The sequence below is a fragment of the Leptodactylus fuscus genome, chromosome 1 (genome assembly GCF_031893055.1).
Source record: "Leptodactylus fuscus isolate aLepFus1 chromosome 1, aLepFus1.hap2, whole genome shotgun sequence".
Classification (NCBI taxonomy): Eukaryota; Metazoa; Chordata; class Amphibia; order Anura; family Leptodactylidae; genus Leptodactylus; species Leptodactylus fuscus.
This window is the reverse complement of record NC_134265.1, coordinates 43,555,250-43,580,214: the sequence shown is the minus strand read 5'-3', so window position 1 is coordinate 43,580,214 and position 24,965 is coordinate 43,555,250. Positions and strand designations below refer to the sequence as shown.

The following is a 24,965-nucleotide window of genomic DNA, read 5'->3' as shown; positions in this document are numbered from 1 at the left end:
TATCCTCTTTTTCCTCCCTGTAAATGGCTAACACTCTGCCGTCTCTGCTCAGTCTCTGTAACAAGTCACGTCCATGACTCTTCTCTCACTCTCAGCTGGCTCTCTCTGCACACTTTGCCCTCACTATGCACACACTCGCCAGACTGTCTCTTGCACACCTTGGGCTCTCTGGGGCCTACTGTCTGTTATACATGTAGTCAGTGGCACTACAGTGGCATCTAGTGGCCATAGGTAACATTACAGGTATACGTGAATTTGCATGCTTTAAATCCCATTCTAAAGTACTGTGTAAGCAGCTGGAGGGGACACAGTGGGGACAACTGGAGGGGTGATACCATGTTAAGGTGACTTGAGAGGTGTTGTACTGTGTGGGTGCACAAAGAAAGACATTAATGGGAATGGGAGTAAAAGTGGGCGCGCTAAACACCGTGGTGTGCATAGCATGCCACACATTCTGCCTCTCCTTTTATCCTTTAAAAGTTGGGAGCTATGGTTATTGATCTTCTAACGTGAAGGTAGCGCCTCCTGCCATGTGTGGGGTCTGTCCTTGGAAGGGGCGACCTGCATGCAGTATGCAATACAAACATGTCTGGGTGTGGGGGCCATTATGTTACATGTGGGGGATGGGGCCAATATATTACATATGGGGGCATTGTGTGGGCCATCACGTTACACGCATATATGTTTCACATGGAAGTACTGCTGGGGAGATGAGAGCTTGTAGCAAAAGTGGGAGGGGCCTTTTCAAGAGATATCTTTATAAAAACTGGATAGCTACCTATATTCAGACCCTATATACCGGGGAGACTCCCAGGAACCCAGGGGAGCTGACATGTCCATACAAGGCCGGCTCCAGGTTTTTATGGGCCCTTGGGCGACAGAGCCTCAGTGGGCCCCCTTGTAAAGGAGGCGGGGGGAGTCGAGACACTGTGCGTCGTAGATGAAGCGAGTGACGTCATGCAGGAGTGTGGCGTCACCAACACCATACCTCCCAATTTTTAAAGAGAAGAAAGAGGAGCAAAATGTGCGGCGCGCTTTGCGCGCCGCGGCAAATTTGGCTCCACCCACTTTTGTTGATTCCACCCATTCTCATTCATTTATCATGTGCTCCCACACAGTATAATCCTCCTACAGTCACCCGTAAATTATATGTCCCCCCTCCATCTCTCCCCCAGTTTCATATACACCCTTCCTTTGCCCCCAGTTTCATGTCCCCCCTCCATCTCTGTCCCCAGTTTCATAACGTTCTCCCCCTTCATCTGCCCACAGTTTCATGTCCCCCATCTCTGCCCCAGTGTCATGCTGTTCCACCCCCCATCTGCCCCAGTGTCATGCTGTTCCCCCCTCCCCTTCATTTGCCCCCCAGTTTCATTGGGCCCCCTCCATCTTTGTCCCCAGTTTCATGCCGTTCTCTCCCCACCACCTTCATGTTCCCCAGTGTCATGCCGTTCCCCCCCCTCCCCTTCATTTGCCCCCCAGTTTCATTGGGCCCCCTCCATCTTTGTCCCCAGTTTCATGCCGTTCTCTCCCCACCACCTTCATGTTCTCCAGTGTCATGCCGTTCCCCCCCCCCCTCCCCTTCATTTGCCCCCCAGTTTCATGGGCCCCCTTCATTATGTTCCACCTTTATATTTAATACAAAACAAACACTTACACTCACCTTCCATCACTCACCTTCCATCGATCCCCCGACGCTCCTCTCTCCAGTCACATACGCGATTAAAGCAGGAGCTGTGAGTTCAGCTCCTGCTTAGCTGCGGCCCGGCTTGCGTGTGTATGTGTGATGACTACACACGCAAGCCGGGCCGGAGCTTTAAAGTAGGAGCTGAACTCACAGCTCCTGCTTTAATCGCGTATGTATTCCAGCTCATCGGCGGACGGACGCCGATGAGCTGAAATCTTGACAGGCAAGTGCCGGGGGGCCCCCAGAGGCTCTGTGGGCCCCGGCACTTGCCCGACTATGCCGTGCGCTGACGCCGGCCCTGTGTCCATACTTGGTTTGGAGTGTTTTGCTTGACAAATGGTCTATGTAATGATATTAGTCAGAGGCCTGATGGTGCAGAGCGGGTGACCCTAGGTTCACACCTTCATTTTGGTTTCCCTTCTTAGGGTGCATTCACACTAAGTATACGCTGAGCTGATTCTGAACATAAAACACGTTCAGAATCAGCGCGTACAAAGCAGATCCTATTCATTTCAATGGGAGCCGGCATACGTGCGCTCCCCATTGAAATTAATGGGCTGCTTTTTTCCCTATTGGTTTCAATGTGATACGCGCGTTAAACGGAACCCATTGAAGACAATGGGATTCTGTTTTGCAGGGCTGATTCTTACGCGAGTTATCGTGCAAGAATCAGCTCCGCGTTACTCCATGTGAATGACCCCTTTGAACTTGGCCATGAAAAGAGTGAGTCTTCTTCCCATTGTGTAGTGGTTTCCTGTAGATATATAAAATAAGATAATCCTTCAATAGTCCTACCATGGGGAAATTCAGTGCCGTCACCAAGTAATTTGGGGTGAGGAATCGGTTGAATATTGTTAGCTTCACCACAGATTCCTTTCTTTTCCACTTGGCATTGGATAATAGAATATTAATACTAATTCCATGGTAGACAGGATGATTCCTTCTGGTAAGGAACCTATTGTATGGTATATCTGTAGTGTCGTGGGGCTGGCTGTATACTTCTCCAAGGGTTTACAGGGAATATATCGCGACTGTTTTTATTACTATAACCAGTGAAATAAATCACTGTTGTTATTTTCTGGCTGTAATTTTTGTTCTATTTTCTGTACAAGATTATGGAGGCAGCCATCTAACCTGAGCTTCTGCTCAACATTTAGTGATATGCTTTACAGTATAGACATGGCCGTAGGGAACAAGTCTGGAGCATGTTTTCTAGACAATACTTTGTGCACGGAAGTGGAGAAGATAAGTGACACCTATAAGCCTCACCTATTGTTAATAGAGATATAATGGTGGCTCAGTGGTGTTATTTATAGAGGTGTTATCTTCTGTTGCCATTTTGTCTCTGATAGAAATATATAAATGAGGTAACTGCTGCAAAAAACTTTACACATGTGATATTTTAGGCTTAGTGGTCAGAGTGAAAATTGTGAGATTTAATACTTTTTTAAAAAATATAATGACATGGAAAATGTTTTAAAAAATCTCAAAAAATTTCTCAAAAAAAATTTGGTTGGCATAAAAAGTTGATTTAACCCCTTCCCGACATGCGCCGTAATAGTACGGCGCGTGTCGGGTCTGTAACTATGGCAACCGCCCGGGAGCCGGGCGGCCGTCATAGCCGCCGGGTGTCTACTGCTTTAAGCAGTAGACAACCGGCTCTAATGCCTCCGATCGGTCCCCGGATCGATCGGAGGCATTAACCCCTCCGGCGCTGCTGTCAAAGGCGCCGGAGGCGCCACCTTCCCGGCGGCGCATGGGCGCCGCCATTTTGGCAGGGATCGCCGGCTCCTGGAGCATGCTCCAGGGCCGACGTCATGTTGCCATGACAGCCGGGAGCCTTGTTAAAGGCTCCCAGCCGGTCTGCAAATTCTCTCTTTTGCAGGCTGGTGTATACAGCCTGCAAAAGAGATGATGATTTTTTGCAATGCATTGCAATGCATTAGCATTGTAATGCATTGTATTAGTGATCAGACCCCCTGGGGTTCAACACCCCTAGGGGGTCTAATAAATGCAAAAAAATAATAAAAAAAAGTAAAAAAAAATATAAAAAAATATAAAAAGTATTAAAAGTTCAAATCACCCCCCTTTCCCTAGAACAAATATAAAAGTAGTTAAAAACTGTGAAACACATACATGTTAGGTATCCCCGCGTCCGAAATCGCCCGCTCTACAAATCTATAAAAATATTTTTCCTGTTCGGTAAACGCCGTAGCGGGAAAAATAGTCAAAAGTGCCAAACCGCCGTTTTTTCACTGTTTTAATTCTGATAAAAATTTGAATAAAAAGTGATCAAAGCAATAACATTTCCCGAAAATGGTAGAACTAAAAAGTACACCCGGCCCCGCAAAAAAAGACGCCCTATGCATCCCCGTACACCTATGTATAAAAAAGTTACGGCCGTTGGAATATGGCGACTTTTAGAAAAAAAATTTTTTAACACCGTTTTGGAATTTTTTTTAGGGGTCAAAATGTAAATAAAACCATATAAATTTGGTATCCCTGGAACCGTACCGAAACACAGAATACAGGGGACATGTCATTTTGGCTGCACAGTGAACGCCGTAAAACCAAAGCCCGTAAGAAAGTCGCAGAAATGCATTTTTTCTTCAAATCCACCCCATTCTGAATTTTTTTCCTGCTTCCCAGTACATTATATAGAATAATTAATGGTGGCATCATGATGAAAAAATTGTCCCGCAAAAATTAAGACCTCATATGACTCTGGGAGCTGAGAAATAAAAAAGTTATAGGGTTTAGAAGGAGGGGAGTCAAAAACGAAAAACGAAAATCAAAAAATGCCATCGGCGGGAAGGGGTTAAAAAATCGGCCATTTTCTGGTGACACATTCCTTTTAAGGCTGAGTTCAGACAGAGTTTTTTTGGTCCGGAATTTGGGGTGGAGGCCGCCTCAAATTCCGGACCAAAAAAACAGTAGCTGCAACTGGATGCCGTTGCAGTGCTCCGAATTAGGCCCAAATGAATGGGCCTAGTCAAAAGGGAGTCTCACACCGCGGATGCCGCGGCAGATTCAGCTGCGGAATCCGCGTCAAAATAGGGCAGCTCGCTTTTTATTCCGCGAGTGGGCAAAAAACGCTAGCAGAAAAAAGAAGTGAACGGCCCCCATTGAAGTCAACGGGAGGCTTTTTTTGGTGCCGGATTCTGAAGCGGATTCCGCGTCAAAATCCAGTCCAAAAAACTCTGTGAACTCAGCATAATGCACTATATAATGCAATATGCATATTGGCCACTAGAGGGCCTCGCAGGACCGCCACCGTCATCCGACAATGTAACGCCTATGGAAGGTGTTATAATACCGGTTTATTTTAGTAAGTGTTATTGGACTCACAGATTAGATGACATCCTTGGAACTCAATCCATTCTTGCCGCAGGTTCACACAAGGGCTAAACACACAATATTTTCGCAGTAAAGACTGTTATCTCTTATCAGTGCATTTGGATAATTGGATGTAGGCTGAATTTAATAACATCCATCATTATGGAGACTGCACACGCAGTAATAACAGCAGGTCTTTAGGGGGCATTTACTTATTGGGAAGGCAGCAGAAAATGAGAGTGCAGCCCTGGAAAGAGTTGTGGAATTATACCTCTCAATCATGTAACTGGAGCAGGTGTCGTGAGGGTTGCACGTGGTCTGAGAGGGTATCACAGGCTGCAGACACTGCGCACAGTGTACCGATCAATACACGTTCAGGTCATGACTCTGCAGATCTGTTCGGAAAATTGGCTCAAAATCACAGACTCATATTTTCTTTTAAGACGGTGTCATGTTCGGTAAATGTTTAACATAAAATGGTTGATATCTAGGATTGTATCCCACCACAGCCAATGACACTATGTGGTTTTTCAATTTAGAAAATTAAACTATGGCAAAATTCCAAAAATTCAACATGACAATCGTTGTGCCGGGTTATCAGAAATTGCAATTTTTTGGGAGTTGGTATATACATAGCACTGGCAGTACTGCTACAGTAAGGTTGCTGCTATCACAGTGGCCCAATGAAATGGCCAAAAAGGCACTTCAATTTCACGCATTTTTGTCGTACATGGCACATTTCAGCCCCTACGCCTTGGTCAGCACTTTTTAGAATGCAAGTCTAGGCTAAATGGAGCAAGCGTGCCCTGGTCCACCAGATATACTATAATCCGCACTAGTTTTATACCACAAATCTATGCCAGCGCCTATCGTCATCGATCTGAGATCAGGCGCAGACAGCGCTTCTTAGTAATTCTGGCGTTAATTGCACCTATCCAGAATCGCCAGTAATAATAATCGCAAGTCTTAATCAATTCACCCTGGTATTACTTCCATATACTGTATATATTCACTACTAGCTGGTACCCGCGACTTCGTCTGCGGTGATTGTAGCAGTGGGTATATACAGGCGCGGGTAAGGTTTTCGTACTGTGTATAAGGTATGGGATATGAAATGTAACTGTGTATCTTGTTGTTGCTGTAATTCTGAGAGCACATGAGACTTTTGTGTTGAATGTAATTTGTATTTCAGCCGCTATACGGTGTTGGTATAAACTGTACATAGTGACTTTGGGACAGAGGTATTTCAGGTTAATATACTTCGATATACGACATTGTATGATGTTATTTTGCGCCAGTACATGTAAGTTTTGGGCACAGGATACTCTTGAGTAAGCAACATAAAGTCTGGCCCTGTGCATGACAGTTTAGTAACTCCATGTGCCTCTTATTAATAGCAATTAACCCCATCATGTCCCTCACATTAACCCCAGTGTAAGAGTTACTGATAGAGATGAGCGAGTACTGTTGGGATCAGTCGATCTGAACAGCACGCTCGCATAGAAATGAATGGACGTAGCCGGCACGCGGGGGGTTAAGCGCGCTGGCTACGTCCAAGCGGAAGTACCAGGTGCATCCATTCATTTCTATGGAGCGTGCTGTTCAGATCGGCTGATCCCAACAGTACTCGCTCATCTCTAGTTACTGATATGTGAGAGACTTGGAGGTAATAATTAAGTATCTTCATTACTGAGGTCTTTTATTAGTACCTCCATATGTCTCACATATTAGTAACCTTTATATGAGGCACACAGGGGTTAATATGAGGGACATGATGGGGTTTATTCCTATTAATGTGAGGTACATGGATTTACTAACACTAAACTAATAACCCCATGCCTGACATTAATGAGAATAGGAAGTAAAGGAAGGGAGCTGTGTGTTTCTTACTTTCAGTTTGCTAGCAGCTTCGGCAGGAGCTATCACTATAGCAGGCAGAGACTTGAGCGACTAAGCTCCACCCCCTGGGCTTCCTGCACATCTCACAAAGGGGAGTGTCCTTATGCCTCAGCTCTAGCAGAGACTTCATTTAACTCTTGCAGGTCCTGTGCTGCTGGCATGCCAGTGAAATATGGCAGGAGTGCCACTCTTGGCATGTGTGCCAGGGGTTGCTGATGTTAGAGTCAAATCCTCCATCTTTGTATTTTGTCAGTCATCTTGTAACCTTTCACACATAAACTGTGTAAGTAAGTCGCAGCTGGCTATTTGTATATCTTATCTTCATGGTATATGGAGGTCACTGAGACTCATTTAGCACCAACATGACATCTTATCTCTGTTTACATGATATATGCATATAGACATAGTGTGAGCTGCTAGTTCACACATAAGTGTTTTTGAAGCTTTCTTTGTTTAAGGACAAAGTACAAAGTCCATTAAGCTGTAATGATATGCAAAATACATAAGGCCTCAGCCAATAGTCATGTGCCAGGTTTATCTTATAACCAATTATTTTATGCCAACTATGTTAGAATAGTCCAACCTGCTCTTGTCTGTATTGTATTTAAACCACCTTTGTGCACCATTAAATTAGAACTCACTTGATACACCATCAGTTGTGTGTGTGTGGCTTCTCCAGACCTGATAATGGGCGTAATTACTTCAGGCCTGATATTTAATTTGGAACTCAGCAACATACTCTATCATGGGGACCCCTTAATGTCCCTAACACTGACCTCTGCTGTAGAGGGTAATATGAATTTTGTGGCTTGCTATGGTCCAAAGTGTGTGAGATTGCAGAGATAGTGATGTGAGTTTGGGTTTTGTGGGGGTCCTGGGAAAAACGTATGTGCGCTATTGTGACGAAAAGTAGCCTATTGCGCAATCGAGTGTAGGGACTATGTTTGTGGAAAATTTCAGCCAAATCGGTGGAGCGGTTTTTGCGTGATTGACCGCCAAACATCCGAACATCCAAAGGGTCCTGGGAAAAACGTATGTGCGCTATTGTGACGAAAAGTAGCCTATTGCGCAATGGGGTGTATTAACTATGTTTGTGGAAAATTTCAGCCAAATCGGTCAAGCGGGTTTTGCGTGATTGACTAACTAACATCCGAACACACAAACCCACAAACATCCAAACTCACAAACTTTCACATTTATAATATTAATAGGATACCATTATGGTGCCAGTATTTTCTTTATGTAGATTGTGAGCCCCATATAGTGATCACAATGTACATTTTTCCCTATCAGTGTCTTGGAATATGGGAGGAAATCCACACAAACACATGGAGAATATACAAACTCCTTGCAGATATTGTCTCTGGCAGGATTTGAACCCTAGGACTCCAGTGCTAACCACTGAGCCACTGTGTTGCCTCCAGTTATGCCAGTTCTCTGCTGCCACTGTCCTTGTCTATCTTTTTTTTTTTTTTTTTTTTTTTAAATGTAGATTGTGAGCCCCACTTAGAGCTCACAATGTACATTTTTCCCTATCAGCATGTCTTTGGAATATGGGATGGAAATCCATGCAAACACGGGGAGAACATACAAACTCCTTGCAGATGGTTTTATGCCCTTGGCGGGATTTGAACACCAGGACTCCAGCGCTGCAAGGCTGCTAACCACTGAGCCACCGTGTGGCCCCCTCTTTGTCTATCTTCCATCCACAACTCTTTGCACACATGATTCCTATCATTTCCATACCTTGTCAATGCCCCCATGCAATAATCATGCCCCATTTTGTGCTGCAGCCTGCCTCTCCACTCTTCCTCCAAGATTATTGTATGACCAGCTGCTACTTTTGACGTTAAAAGGTTAATTTTCTCCTATCTGACAGCGAAAGGCTGCATGATATAAATCTTCTTCTCCTGTCTCCTGCACAAAACATTTCAATACACCAGAGAGCAGAGAAGAAAGATTTACAAGACTACTAGGTTGAAAAGGAAATTGAATAGGAAATCGAACAAGTACAGTCAACCTTAGTGTGGTGAGTGACCCTTGGCCCCCTCTGATTTAGGGGCCCAGTTGCAAGTGTAGCTGCTGCCTCCCCTACAGCTACGCCACTGTTCGAGGGTATGTAGTTCCTGGTAATGAAGTTATGGACGAGTTTAGATGCTGGGTAAATTAGTAGGATATCCGAACCATGTCATTGGAGTTGTGTATCGGAATTCCTCCTCTATTGCAGGTTAGGAGACGTGACTTTTTTTTTTCACTTTACAGACATATTCCCAAATAAAATCCCCACACAAATGTGCTTTAAAGTTCCAATAATTCAGTCATTTAAGGACTGAAGCATTGAATGTGGTAATGGTGATGACATGCGAGTCAATGTTGTCATTCTCGGCATCAGCGAGGGTGGAGTCCTGGTGAGCTAGGTGAGAAGTCTTTGACATAGATCTAGGGGGTATTGTTTCTTCTTGCAGCTGGTGTAAGGCGTCTTGTAGGCACAATGCCGTCTGAAGTTAGCTCTCCTTCAGAAGGGGCAACACATTTCTGGGAAGATACCCTGTGGGTTAAAGCCTTAGAAATTTTTGCTAAACTAGAGACATCAAGGAAGAAACACCCATCTGCAGACAACCATTTCTATGCCCTTGTCTTTACTAAATAGGGTACTTGTTAGCTGGGTGCCTTTACCATAGCAATAGGGGTAACATTTCTCCTTGCAGAGACCACCAGCTGACATAGGAAGCTTTGTAGGTACAATGCTCCCTGGGAAAAGGTATGCAAATGAGCTATCCTCCGAAAGGAAGCATGTCTAGTGCCACCTATTGGAGGTAGCTATTTTGTCTAGGTATTTTAGCTAAACAAGAGATACCCATCTGTATCCGTCCCATCTTCAAGAAGTCAGAAAATTAACAAAATGTGCGGTACGTGTTGTGTGCCTTGAGAAAGTTACATATGATATGCCACGTCTATAACCCATCCCTTGTCTCCTATGACCCTATCCTCTCTTTGTTCCCCCACATATTAGAATGCCCCCCTTCTGGTCCTGCACAAACAGTATAATTTCCCCCTTGTGACTCCCACACATCAGAATGACCCAACTGTTTGCAGGCTCTTGCTTTCTGTAGTACAGGGTAACGTAGTGTTGGTTGGATGTAAAGCCTTTTGGGGTGTACTGTTTCTCCTAGTAGAAACTTCCAGGTGGTTGGACACTTCCGGGGTAGTTACCTATATAGTGTTGGCTAAAAATATTGGCACCCCTGCAATTCTGACAGATAATACTCATTTTCTTCCAGAAAATGATTGCAATCACAAATTCTTTGGTATTATTATCTTCATTTAATTTGTCTTCAATGGAAAACCACAAAAAGAATTGTCAAAAAGTCAAATTGGATATAATTCCATAGCAAACACAAAAAAGGGGGTGGACAAAAGTATTGGCACTGTTTGAAAAATCATGTGATGCTTCTCTAATTTGTGTAATTAACAGCACCTGTTACTTACCTGATGCACCTAACAGGTGGTGGCAATAACTAAATCACACTTGCAGCCAGTTGAAATGGATTAAAGTTGACTCAACCTCTATCCTGTGTCCTTGTGTGACCACATTGAGCATGGAGAAAATAAAGAAAACCAAAGAACTGTCTGAGGACTTGTGAAGCAAAATTGTGAGGAAGCATGAGCAATCTCAAGGCTACAAGTCCATCTCCAAAGACACGAATGTTCCTGTGCCTAGCGTACACAGTGTCATCAAGAAGTTTAAAGCCCATGGCACTGTGGCTAACCTCCGTAGATGTGGACAGGAAAGAAAAATTGACGAGAGATTTCAGCGCAAGATTGTGCCGATCGTGGATAAAGAACCTAGACTAACATCCAAACAAGTTCAAGCTGCCCTGCAGTCCGAGGGTACAACAGTGTCACCCCGTACTATCCGTCGGCGTCTGAATGAAAAGGGTCTGTATGGTAGGATACCCAGGAAGACCCCACTTCTTACCCAGAGACATAAAGCCAGGCTGGAGTTTGCCAAAACTTACCTGAGAAAGCCAAAAACGTTTTGGAAGAATGTTCTCTGGTCAGATGAGACAAAAGTAGGAAAAGGTATCAACATAGAGTTTACAGGAAAAAAAGAGGCCTTCAAAGAAAAGAACATGGTCCCTACAGTCAAACATGGCGGAGGTTCCCTTATGTTTTGGGGTTGTTTTGCTGCCTCTGGCACTGGGCTGCTTGACCGTGTGCATGGCATTATGAAGTCTGAAGACGACCAACACATTGTGCAGCATAATGTAGGGCCCAGTGTGAGAAAGCTGGGTCTCCCTCAGAGGTCATGGGGCTTCCAGCAGGACAATGACCCAAAACACACTTCAGGTCAGCACTAGAAAATGGTTTGAGAGAAAGCACTGGAGACTTGTAAAGTGGCAGCAATGAGTCCAGACCTGAATCCCATAGAACACCTGTGGAGAGATCTCTTGATGGCAGTTTGGAGAAGGCCCCCTTCACATCTCAGGGACCTGGAGCAGTTTGCCAAAGAAGAATGGTCTAAAATTCCAGCAGAGCCTTGTAAGAAACTCATTGCTGGTTACCGGAAGCGGTTGTGCGCAGTTATTATGTCTAAAGGTTGTGCTACCAAGTATTAGGCTGAGGGGGCCAATACTTTTGTCCGGCCCATTTTTGGAGTTTTGTGTAAAATGATCAATGATTTGACTTTTTTTCATTCTCTTTTGTGTTTTTTCATTGCAAGCAAAATAAATGAAGATATTAATACCAAAGAGTTTGTGCTCGCAATTGCAGAGGTGCCAATACTTTTGGCCAACACTGTAGGTGGCAGTAAAAAGCAAGTTTTCTTCCTTCTGGAGAAGAGCTACTTTGCATAGAATACCATGTTGTGACACAGATGATAACTTTTAGGAAAGATGAATTATATGTTAATTCATTGTCTACAAAATACATTTTCTTATTACAAAATACACAGTTAACAAAATTGAGCTCATATAGTAGTAAAATAAGTTTCCTTGTGGCTCTATCATGTTATTTCTCTCACAATGTTCCTGGAGCTTGGCAGAAGGTTCCTTCGTAGTCACCCTGCACCTGTTATCAGCCATAATGACATAATAACCTCATATAAATACACTTGACAACTTTAACTAAGGTTTCCAGCCACTATCTTGGTCGTTTTCCCAGTTTTCCTCTATGCACCAATACCTTCTATTGTTATCAGCCATCTGCCTGTAAAAGGGCAATCCTGAGAGTGAGCGCTCAATGGGCTTCCCCTGTTATTTAAGGTAACAATTATACCCGTCGGGTTCCTTCTCTTTTATGTTGGCATCAGGCTCGGAGGACAATGTGAAGATGCTGTGTTCTTTCTACGCTATGATATCCAGCTATATATTATGGAATAGGTTAGTCTGTGTTTCATTGTTCCTACTAAGTCTTTGTAGATAGTTAGTGGAGCGGTTATAGATTTGGTCACAATTCCCTCTAAGCTGAGCAATACAGAACCGCATATGACCAGGTGTAGAGGACCACCGATCCTCCGGGCAAAAAATATTAAACAGATTCCAGATCTATGGCAGTGAATATTATCATCTACATGCCTGGTGATGTAGGATAGTGATGGGGTAATGCCAGCATCGCTGGTGGTTTATGACAATGACGGAGTTAATGTTAGCCTCTTTGGTGATGTAGTGCGGTTCAAGGTTAACTGCTGGTCTTGGACAGTAAAAAGGGTTAATATCAAGATTTCTTACAGTGTAAGGGTGCATGCACACTACGTAACGCCGGGCGTGTATGAGAGCCGTACACGCCGGCATTACAGCAGACTGCCGAACACTTCCCATTCACTTCAATGGGAGCGCTCGTAACAGCGGCGTTTACGAGCGCTCCCATTGAAGTGAATGGGAAGTGTTCGGCAGCCCTGCCGTAACGCCGGCGTGTACGGCTCTCATACACGCCCGGCGTTACGTAGTGTGCATGCACCCTTACGTTTAATATCAGAATCCCAGGTGGTCTAGGACAGTGAAGGGGATAAGATCAGTATATTTTGTGGTTTAGGGCAGTGAGTGAGTTCATTCCAATATCACCGTGGTCTCCGGCAATAGTGGGTGAGGATCCCCGGTTATCTGCATAAGTGAAGGGTTTAAGATCAGTATACCTTGTGGTCTAGAGCAGTGAGGGGGTTCATTCCAGTATCCAAGGTGGACTGCAGTAGTGAAGCACAGTAGTGAAGCGTAAGGATCCTGGTGGTTTTGGGCAATTATATTAACAATTTTTGGATCTCTGGGGGACGGCAGTGAAAATCTTAAAACGAAAAAAGGAATTTGGCACGCTAAACCACCAGCATGTCCTTATGGACTAATGGTTCAGTGTCCCAAGTGTGCCTATAGTAAGTCTGATCATTCTGGGATTGTTTAAAGAAACGTCCTTACCATGCGGTGAGCCCAATGTTCTAAGAAGCAGTATTAGTCTAGGAAACCAAAAGGGGAACATAATAAGTTTAAAGCTTATCAAAGACACACATGTGATGATAAATGTCTCCTAGAGATAAAGAGTTTCCAAATCATTGGGGTCTCACATATTCTTAAAATCATATTAACCTCTCCCTTTCCCGTCGTCCTCTTCACTCCCAAGGGGATATAGGGGGCACTGCAAACATCTGTGTCAGGACATTGTCTTCCATGCCACATGAGAGTAAAGGAGACTATAGGGCCAGGGATAGGTGAGTAGCTGCATTTCAGGTGTAGATTGGCCCAAGGGCTTTATAAGGGCATCTTCTCTGAGATCTGTTTTAAGGAAAAGTCATGTCTTCATTATGGAGTGTCTGCAGATTTTTAGGGGGTTTTGAGTCGGAATGTTAATTTCAAGGGTCTGATCCAGGGATCTATATTTATTTTACGAATCTATAGTTATTTAAAGGGTTTATGATTTATATTTACGGTGGGGGTCTGTGTTTAGCTAAGAGGTCTGTTTTGAATTCAGATTGCCCGGCTGAGGGTCTTTAATTAGTTGGGCAGGCTAGAGGTATGAGTAGCTGGGCAAGCTACAAGCATGAGTCGTTTGGTAGACCACAAGTATGGAAGGTTATAAGAGTGAGCAGTTGGTAAGGCTAGAGGTATGTCAGCTGAGCAGGCTAGAAGTATGAGTAGCTGGGCAGGCTACAGAAATGAGTAGCTGATGTAGGTTAAAATATAACAGCTGGGTAGACTACGGGTATGAGCAGCTGGACAGGCTAAAGGCATAAGTAGATGGGTAGGATACAGGTATGAGCAGCTGGGCAGGCTACTAGTATGGGTAGCTGGGCAGTCTAGAGGAATAAGTAGGAATAAGCAGCTCGGCAGGCTACCAGTATGGGTAGCTGGGCAGTATAGAGGTATGTTTAGCTGGGCAGTATGGGTAGCTGGGCAGTATAGAGGTATGGGTAGCTGGGCAGGCTACAGTAATGAGTAATTGGGCAGTATAGAGGTATGAGCAGTTGGGCAGGCTACCAGTATGAGCAGCTGGGTAGTCTAGAGGTATGGGTAGCTGGGCAGTAGAGAGGTATGGGTATCTGGGCAGTAGAGAGGTATGGGTAGCTGGGCAGTATAAAGGTATGGGTTGCTGGGCAGTATAGAGGTATGGGTAGCTAGGCAGGCTACCAGTATGAGCAGCTGGGCAGTCTAGAGGTATGGATAGGTTGGCAGTATAAAGGTATGGGTAGCTGGGCGGGCTACAGTAATGAGTAGCTGGGCAGGCTAGAGGTATGGGTAGCTGGGCAGCATAGAGGTATGGGTAGCTAGGCAGGCTACCAGTACGAGCAGCTGGGCAGTCTAGAGGTATGGATAGGTTGGCAGTATAAAGGTATGGGTAGCTGGGCGGGCTACAGTAATGAGTAGCTGGGCAGGCTAGAGGTATGGGTAGCTGGGCAGCATAGAGGTATGGGTAGCTAGGCAGGCTACCAGTACGAGCAGCTGCGCAGTATAGAGGTATGGGTAGCTGGGCGGGCTACAGTAATGAGTAGCTGGGCAGGCTAGAAGAATAAGTAGCTGGGTAAGTTAGAGGTATGAGCAGCTAGGCAGGCTACAGCTTTTCTGTCTGTCTATATATATATATATATATATATATATATATATATATATATATAGCTTAAAACATTTTTATTCCTGTTTCTTCTTCATTCTGATAAGATTGATGGGTGTAGTTATATTACGTGCAGGGGTAGCGCGTCGTCCTCCTGGTCCCTGGTACCTAACAGGGGCTTCAGACCCCTCTACCACATAAAGTGCCAGTATTATAAATGACGCATGGTGAGAGGGAACTCTATTACATATTTTGCTTTGGTTCCCAGGAACTTCCTGTGACTGTCCGATATTCCTGAACATCTCCTGTATTAGTCCATTTTCTGTCATGGATGCTGGATTAATGACAGAGCTGTATTCACACACTCGCTATTGTTCCTTGAAATGTGATCTCGGGAATACAAAGTCTGTTTCGCCTAGTCTACAAGCATATCACATAATAAGGCTCAGTGTCAAATTTTGGCATCGAGAACACTAAATATTCACTTTACACAATTATATGATGAGGCCACAGAGAGAAGTTGATCTGCCGTATATGCAAAAATAATGGGGTTTACGGCAAATAATTTTGCACCTGGTCTTCACCAGCCATAGTTTAGTTTGCAGAAGTTTTCTACAATCCTCTATTATCTTTTCTTTTGTTCTTCTGTTTGTTTTTCGCACTTTTCTCCCCATCAATCATTTGACGATAACTGGACCGGTCTGAAATTATTGAGGTAAAACTGAGACATCTCTTATCTGTAAAGTGATCCTGACACTATGAATAATGAAGAGGAAACTCAGTGCAGTAAGATAAGCTAGCCCAGAGGATCTCTTTTTTCACGTTGCTTTCTCTGCCGGTCACATGACATACGAAGCAGTAAGTAATTTTTCATGAGGTTACTCCCGGCAGGACACAGTATCAGGGACAGGTAGATATTTCTTTCGTAGCAACAGAGACAAGATCAGAGTTTAACCATGTGCCCCTCTTAGGTCTTTTTAATTAAGGGGCCTGGATTCGATTGGCCAGTTTTCATATCACTGACTATATCGTTACTCAATTCGGTCAAAGGGGTGAAAGCCAAGGTTGAAAAAAAAGGGTACATTTCCATAAATAAGTGATGGCCCCGAAAAAGAATAAAACGCAGAGCCAAGATGAAATGCAAGAGGGTGATGAAGACGAGGACTTGAAAGAGAGGCAAACTAACTTGAAGGGCAAGAAGAAGAAGTCATCGAGTAGTTCAGCTAGCAACAGTAAGCAGAAGGTACTGCGAAAACAGAGTCTATTGGAAGAAGAAGATAAGAAAGCAGAACCTGTAAAAAAAACAGTACAGAAGTCAACAAAAAAAGAAGTGCAAAAACAGATCCTATTGGAAGAAGAAGATAAGAAAGTAAAATCAGTAAAAAACCCGTTACGCAAGTCAACGAAGAAAGGCGAACTACTCCGAAAACACAGCCTATTGGAAGAAGAAGAAGAAGAAATAGAAAAAGAAGACGAAGAGGAAGAAGAAGAATATGAAGATGATGAAGTAGAAGAAAAAAAAGCAGAACCAGTAAAAAACCCAGTACGCAAATCTACAAAGAAAGGCAAAGTACCGAGACAAAAGAGCTTATTGGAAGAAGATAAGGAAGTAGAACCAATAGAAAACTCAAGACGCAAGTCAACAAAGAAGGCAAAAGACCAAGTACATCCATCGCAACCCGAAAGGGAAACTCCCTACTATGAAGAGGAAGAAGAATTTTTAGAAGAAGATGAATATGACTTCATAGAACATGACCTCAAAACAATTAAGGAAAAAAATAATAATGACATGAAAGAGAAGCGGAAGAAAAAGAGAGATGAGGAAGAGGAGGAGGAGGAAGAAGAGGAGGAAGAGGAGCTTGATGATGAAGAAGAGGAGGAAGTTGTAAAGAAGAAGAAAAAGTCCAAATCTGGAAAGGACAGTGACGGGAAGAAAAAGAAGAAAAAGAAAAAGGATGAGGATGAGGAAGAAGTCTCTGGTGAGGACGAGGAGGACAGTAGCTCAAGGAAGAAAAAATCGAAGAAGTCTGGAAAGGAATCGGACAAAAAGAAAGATAAGGATGATAAGTCAAAGAAACCAAAAAAGCTGAGTTACCTTGAGCTGTATGAACAGGAGCTTCTTCAGTACCACTCGGAATCTTCCAATGAAGAAGAAGATGACTACAACAAGAAGAAAGGTTAGTGATGTAATATAGGTGCCCGAAGCCATGATTGTCTTATTATAGCAGGAGTTTATATATTATAAGACTTGGAGTCAGTCTTTGGGTAACTTATTGCATAAATCTGACTACATGTATGGTAAACCCTCAAACATTTGTATCAGGAGAGGAAGACTCAATATGGGTCTCTTATAAGGAGCTGCCCTTGATCACTTGCAATGTTAGATCACTGAACCATAGACTCCCATTTTATGACTGTGGTGGACTCTAGTTGTCCATTAGAATTAGTGCACCTCCATTGATTTTTGGAGTGCTGTATTATAACTGGGGGCGGGGCTACTGTATATTCAGACATTGTCCTCTGATGGAGTCCCAAATATGATAACAGGAAATTGCTGCCTGCACATATTCAACATCTCTGTATACTGTCAGTGAATGGAAAAAATCCAAATGTAACCTATGTACAGAGCTAATACTTCTCACAGATGAGAGTCTGTGACAATGTATCAGTGCAGGCAATTCTATGTGATCGGATCACAGTGGCATAAATCTCACTCCTATTTCGGCTTCTAGGCTGTGTTAATCTACACTGGTACATTGTAAAAAGCCCATGAGCTATGGAAATTATATTAGGTGAAGTCCACCCCGGCTATGACAGTAGGCGGTATATAAAGGGCTGCTTGTCACTTTTCTTGTATGTACGATGTGTATATATATTTATATTCCAGAAATAGTTCAACTTCACAAACTCCTTTTTCTCATTCCTGGATTCTGTGCATAGATGAATTATAGACAATAGTAATTGTACGCTCTTCTAAGATGGGATACCGCCACCCCTGTATGCAAGAAATATAGTACGTAGAAGGCAACATTATTTTGTCAACTAACAAATATAGGACAATCTATTATTTATATGCATGTAGTGCTCATGTGGTAGTATTAATCTGTGTCCAAATAATAGTGCCATACGTTTCCCAAATTCAGAATGTCCAAATGACAGTATATACGGTATTGCAGTAATAGTGATTGAACATAATGTGCAAAATTATTATTTACTAAATAATTCCTTTCTGCAGTATCCAAATACTATAGTCCTATAATACTCAAATAATACAATCATAAAATGTACAATAGTGTCTTAGTGTCTTAGAGGCAAAATAATATGGTTTGATTGTACCCTAATAATAGTGCCCTTTATTATCAAGGTATTTCCATCATAAAATATAAGATGCATAGTGCCACACAGTGTCAAAATAATAGTGCTATATTATATCCAAATACTTACCTAAGTAATACCTTAAATATACAATTAATAATGTCATACAGTGCTAAAATAGTAGTGCCCTATTGTATTCAGATAATAGTGCACCCAAATAATATTATCATATAATGTATGGATAATAATGCCAAACTTTGCTAAAATATTAGTGTTATATTGTGATCAGATAGTAGTGCACTATAATACCAAAATACGGTAATATCATCATAAAATGTAAATTAATAGTGCCATACATTGCTAAAATATTAGTGCCATATTGTGATGTCCAAATTATATTGTATTATTATATCCTAGTAAGAGTTCCTTGTAATTCTTAAGTACAATTAATAGTACCATAAAGTAACAAAATAATAGTACTATATGATATCCAAATATTAGTTCTGTTAATACCCAAGTAATACTACCATAACATGTAAATAGTGCCATACAGTGCTAACATAATGCTATATTGTGTGATATCAAAATATTACTAAAAATAATTTGCCGTGCAATGTCATAATAATAGTGCTATATCATGTCCAAATCATGTGCACTGTAATATGTAATAACACAACATAGAAATGTACAATAGTGCCATACAGTGTCAAAATAATAGTGCTATATCACAACCCAATAATAGTGTATTGTAATACTAAAATAATGCAGCCATAAATTGTTCTTTTAATAGCACCATGAATGTTATTGATGAATCAAATAATACATATAACACCGTACAATGCCTAGTATTAGTCTGGTATCCAAGCTATGGGTGCGGATGGTTGGCACAACAAAGATAAATTTCCTGCTGCAAACTAAGAGATGAAATGAGACCACGTCTGGAGAGATTCTAGATCTGTTGGACTCGTCCCCAATCTCCAGGACCTTTGCCTCCTGCATTTGGGTCCTTTTTTTATGAGCCCTACTTTGTATACTACCTAGATGGGCTGACGTAGGTCCCGATACGGTGGAGGTTTGGGGCAATTCCTCCTTATGTCATTTGTAGAGTCTCTCCCTTGCCATTGTCTAGCGAGCACATGGCGGTATCTTCTTTCAGAGGATGTGATGGTGTGCATGCTCTGTGCCCTGCACTTGGTATAATTGGCGCTAAGTACTTGACCTGGCATGGACTAATCTCTTGTGTCGAAGTTGAGCCAGGAAAAACTCCGATTTCACTGTCACTAGAGTTAAAACATTCTTTATTTTCCAGGAAAACGACACCTACGACACCGGGCACCTTCAAACAATATTCTGTCTGGGCAAGGCTGGCCGCAGACCATTCCTCTTGACACAAAGGGCACATAGCAACTCTATGATCTCTGTATCTCGTAGCTCTGCTCTATGGATTATACTTATATAGTTCACTAAATTATTTCATTATTGTCACTGGATTAGTTATAGGACTGCTTGTGACTATTGTACCATTGAAATATGGGCACAATCCGGACGGCAGTTTCTGCTGCGATTGTGTCATCATTGATGAGGATTTCCATAGAAGACAATGGGACTACGACTACAATAGTATCACATAGTGCGTGACAAGGTTACTGTAAGTAGCCTCATATGGTCAATGCCAGACTTCGCCTGCCCAACAATATCAGTCCTTGGTACTCAACAAAAACCACCTGGAGCATCATTATATAAAAAAGGAAGGTTTATTAATAATAATATAAGTAAATGCTAATATACAGAGACAATGAAACAGCACAAAAAAACACAGCGGGGAAGGATATATAATATAACCGACAAAGCACTGAATTACAAACACGTTAATGCAAAAAGAAAGGGGGGAGAATGCTATAACATACATAAAGTAGAAACATATACAGACCTATATTAAACTAGATATACACCACATCATGGGCAACATGAGAATGTTCTATTGTGTTTGTGTGGTTTTCCTCCCACATGCTAAAAAGGTTCCCCAGACAAACAATGGACCCTTGCGGGTGTTGGAGATGAGCATCTATATGGCAGTCACTACTCCGCTACCCCACAATGCTTTCCCGTGCTTAGAGTCTTTGTGAGAGAAGGGCAATACAAATGTTTGCCATTGTCATACATGTTGCTCATCCGTTTGAATGGCCAAAATGTAAGGATCCATTCACACGGAGTTACGTGCCGTGTGACGTGGAACGTATACGGCGTGTGATACTTTGCGTGCCGTAAAAGCTCCCATTGATTTCAATGGGAGCCTGGATCGTATATGCCGCGTTATTTTGTGGCTGTGATTTTGCGGCTTTTATGGCACGCAAAGTATCACACGCCGTATACGTGCCACATCACGCGGCACGTTACTCCGTGTGAATGGACCCTAATACTGTATTTCCCCTTTAGTGGCCGCTGTAAGGGAAATGGTAGCCAGTAGAGATGAGCAAATATGCTCGATCGAATACCTCGGCTGCATAGCTCCCAGTGCAAAAACACTTCCGGGGCTTCAAATTTTTACTGACCCTCCCACCTTCCCTGCCGCCAGGTATACAATCGAGCATATTCACTCATCTCTAGTAGCCAGAGGTGGCTACCTTCTCATTACCGGGGGTTATATGTTGTATTGCTTCAGTCATGGCAGATTTGGCAATACTCAGTAAATAAGTATTTTAATTTTTTTTATTATTTAGAAGACATTTCAGGATGGGGATTAATTAATTAATAAAATTAATTAATTATTTACTTGCGTTTTATGTAGGTAAAACTTTTTTTATTTATTCGCTTCATTTTTTTGTAAATTTATTTTTTTAAATCCTTCTAGGGAACGTAAACTACATTGCACTACCTAATGTATATTCTGCAATGTATTATGTTGTCTGACAGACATTTAATTAAACCATGCCTCTGGCAAGGCCTAATACAGATATCCTGAAGACAGACCTGGGGTCCTTTATAGCTGATCTAAGTGGAGTCTGGGTATCAGATCCCACATCAATATGAAAAATCTTTAGGATTGGTGATCGGTTGGGGTCAGACTGTATGACCTGTGGCCATGTGGTCATGGCCTATGATGCATAAGTAGTGCTCAAGGAACATCGTTGTCACTTCAAACAGCTGGTTGGTTAGGACCCCAGACGTCGGGCCTCTGCTCATCTTCAACCGATGGTCTATCCTTGGAATAGATCATTAATTAAAGAGGACCTTTCATGTCCTCATCCATTTGCAGTATTATATACCTCTACAAAGCCGACAGTGCTCTGAATTCAGTATGTGCCCGGTGCTGGAGATATCGGTGTTGTTGATTTTGGAACCCATATCTCCCCCCTGTCAGAAGAGTGGGCCTTAGAGCCTAGTGTCATCGTTGGGCTGTGAGGAATGTTATTCAACACAGGGCCTCAGTTGAATACAATTGTGGGGCAGCTATCAGCTGGAGGAGGATGGATTTTCTGATTGATCGGCCCCCACTGATCAGATACTGATGACGTATTCTCTGAATAAGTCATCAGTACAAAAAAACCACTTGGAATCTAGGAAACCCATTTAAGGGGGAATTCACATGGAGTAAAGTGGAGCGTGTCAGCAGTTTGCGCGCTCAAAAACATCCCATTGATTTCAATGGGAGTTATGAGTGTATACGCTATGTAATTTTGCGGCTGCAAACTTACACGCTGTATACGATCCTAACCCCCATTGAAATCAGTGGGATCTTTTTGAGCACGCAAACTCTGACACACCGTATACGTGCCAGATCGCGCGCCAGTTTCCTCCGTGTGAATTCCCCCTAAGGCTTAGGCCCCACTTAGCATCCCACAGTAAAAAAGGGTTGTGGGAAAAACTGTGATGGCAACACTTGTGGTTTGTCATACTTCACTTTTCACAGAAAGTCTGCAGATATTACCTCTGCGGACCTTCTGCTTCCATAGAGAAACCTCCAGCGCTTCCGTAGGTATATCTGACATGCTGCGATTTCCAAAGCGGACGGTATTCGCTAGAATCCCATCCACTTTACTGTGACTGTAAAATGCTGTGTTTTTTTTTTTTGTTTTTTTTTCTGGGACATTTATGCCACGTTGGACCCTGGTCAATAAGTTTTTATGGTATTTTTTTTTTTTTTTAACTTCTTCACCAATGTCTCTGCATGATGATCCTTTTTTACTGAATAAGTTGCATTTTTTTGATGGTACATTTTAGGGGTACATTTATTTTACTGATTATCTTTTATTAATTGCATTTTGGGAGGTCGAAAATAAGTTTTTTGCACAGTTTGTGTGGTAAAAATAACATTTTTTTCTTTAAATGAAGTTTCTTTCTTTTGGCTGAAACCCTTTTTAAATGAAATTTTATTAACCTAAAAGATATTCTGATTCTAAATATGTATGCGCTGGTGTTCCCTGACAAACAGGCTGTGTACTACATACTCATGAATGAGCCCTAGGAGTCCACTCCATTAAATTGTGCAGGCTTAAGAGTCCTCTTTATACATCGATACGCAGCGTATGCCAGGGTTACATAACATTTTTGGAATAAGAGTCTTAATAGAGTTTTCCAAGCTTAATAATTGGTGACTCTTCTCTAGGATAGATCATCAACTGAAGATCACAGGGTGTCTGACACCCAGGCCCCCCATCAGTCAGGTATGTGAAGAGACTGCAGTGTTTGGGTCAGCACTGCAGCCATTTCAGTTCTTACCAAGCACAGTGGTGTACATTGGTATAGTGGCTGTGCTTGAATGGGACTGACCTCCGATCAGACCATATGACCGATGAAAGTGACATCACATTGCCTGTGAAGTGGACACGGTGCTCAGGGAGTACCACTGCTGCTTAAAACACCCCCTCCCCTTGATCTTCATTTGATGACCTATCCTAAGGCCCGGTTCACATCTGTGTTCGCTATTCTATTTGGGGAGTATTGAGGTATTTGTGAACCCCCCCAAACGGAATACCGAATGCATTAAAAAACGGTGAGCAATGAAAGCACACGGACCCCACAGACTGTAATGTGGTCCTTGTGTTTTCCGTGTTGTCTCCGCTTGAGTCATGCAGAGAGAAAAGTACTTCAAGAACTATTTTCCTCTCCACATGATTCGTGCGGACACCGCATGAAAAACACACAGACCCCATTATAGTCTATGGGGTCCATGTGCTTTCATTGCTTTTTAATGCTTTCAATATTCCGTTCGGGTGGATCCGCAAGCGGCCTTCCCGAATGGAATACCGAATGTAGATGTGAACCAGGCCTCAAGTTTAACCTACTATTTTGCTGTTGGAAATTACAGCAAAGTGAGGTGCTATAAGTTTTAAATTCATGCTCTGTGCATCATATTTTTGCCATAAAATAATTAAAAAATACCATTCTCCACCATTATTTATGGCCATAGTTTATGATATAGTGTGATCACAGACGTATTCTTCTTATAATGCATACTTTGTTTTCCTTATAGTTTACGAAGTGGTTACTATAACTGGAGATGTGCGGGGAGCTGGAACTGACGCCAATGTCTTTGTTACCATGTTTGGAGAGTCTGGAATTACTCCGAAGATTCATCTCACCAGCAAGTATGTATTAGTAAGAACTAAGAGGAAGTGCCAGGCCTGAGAATGATATACACCTGGAAATATATCAATGAATTCTTTAGGCTGGGGCCCCATGTTGCGGAAATGCAACTTTTTGTTGTTGCAGATTTTGCAGTTTTTTTTTTTTTTTTTTTGAGCCAAAGCCAGGAGTGGATTGAGCAGAAGGGAGAAGTATAAGAACTTCCTTTACATTCCTCATTCCCTTTATAGCCATTTTTGGCTTTGGGTAAAAAAAAACCCAAAAACCAAAAAAAACAAAGAAAAATCTTTGTGTTTCGTTTCTGCAATGTGGGGCCTTAGCATTAGAGACGTTTCAGGCAAAATATACGATTTTCTATGAAATTTTGTGATTATTTGATTTTTTTCTCAGGTCTATAATAATACATATTATATATTTAGTATCAGCATATTCCACAGCACTACAATGAGGCTTTACAGAGGGCGAGGACCCTTCTCGCAAGAGCTTACAATCTATGAGGTAGAGGGGGTGACACCCCCTCCCATCCTGATAGTACTCGTCCATAGACGATTGCAACGTTTGGAGACCAGAAACTGAATTTAGGATTTTTTTATTATTTATTTATTTATTTTTTTGTTTTTGTCTTTTTCATGCCATTGTAAATTAATAGACACAAACACATACCTATTATTCATCCATAGACAAGTACTGGGGGGACGTTCCTCACCGCTCTCACAGTACAGTGCTATAGGCGCTGCTGTGAGGAGGGGCGTTCCTGACTGACTGCCAGGATCACCCTTCTGACGGTGAAGAGCTACGGTACCGACACCGATAGCTCTTCACCTAGGGCACAGATTGTGAAAGCCGACAGTGCGCTGAATTCAGCGCACTGCCGGCATTTTAGCGGTATATAAAACCGCATGTGCTCCAACTGATGAGAGGTCCTCTTTAAACATTGGACCTTCTTAAAGATAAGCTATCTTTTCATTTTGCCAAGTAATGTAATACTTTTACAAAAAAGTTACAATCCATTTTACCCACTCTCTTTACACTGATCTGAGCATGGACATACCTACTATAGGGGGTCAGAACATACGGTAAGTTCTGAATCCAGAAGGGTCCAAATGTCTCT

The 24,965-nt window shown here is 42.5% G+C and overlaps 1 protein-coding gene across 1 annotated transcript in view; it reads left to right on the top strand.

The window, feature by feature from the left end:
• Positions 1-24,965, top strand: part of LOXHD1 (lipoxygenase homology PLAT domains 1) — a 141,459-nt gene that overhangs the window by 23,071 nt on the left and 93,423 nt on the right. Inside the window, exon 7 of the mRNA XM_075269762.1 lies at positions 23,742-23,856. Coding sequence (XP_075125863.1) covers positions 23,742-23,856 — 115 coding nt within the window. The remainder of the gene's footprint in view (positions 1-23,741; positions 23,857-24,965) is intronic.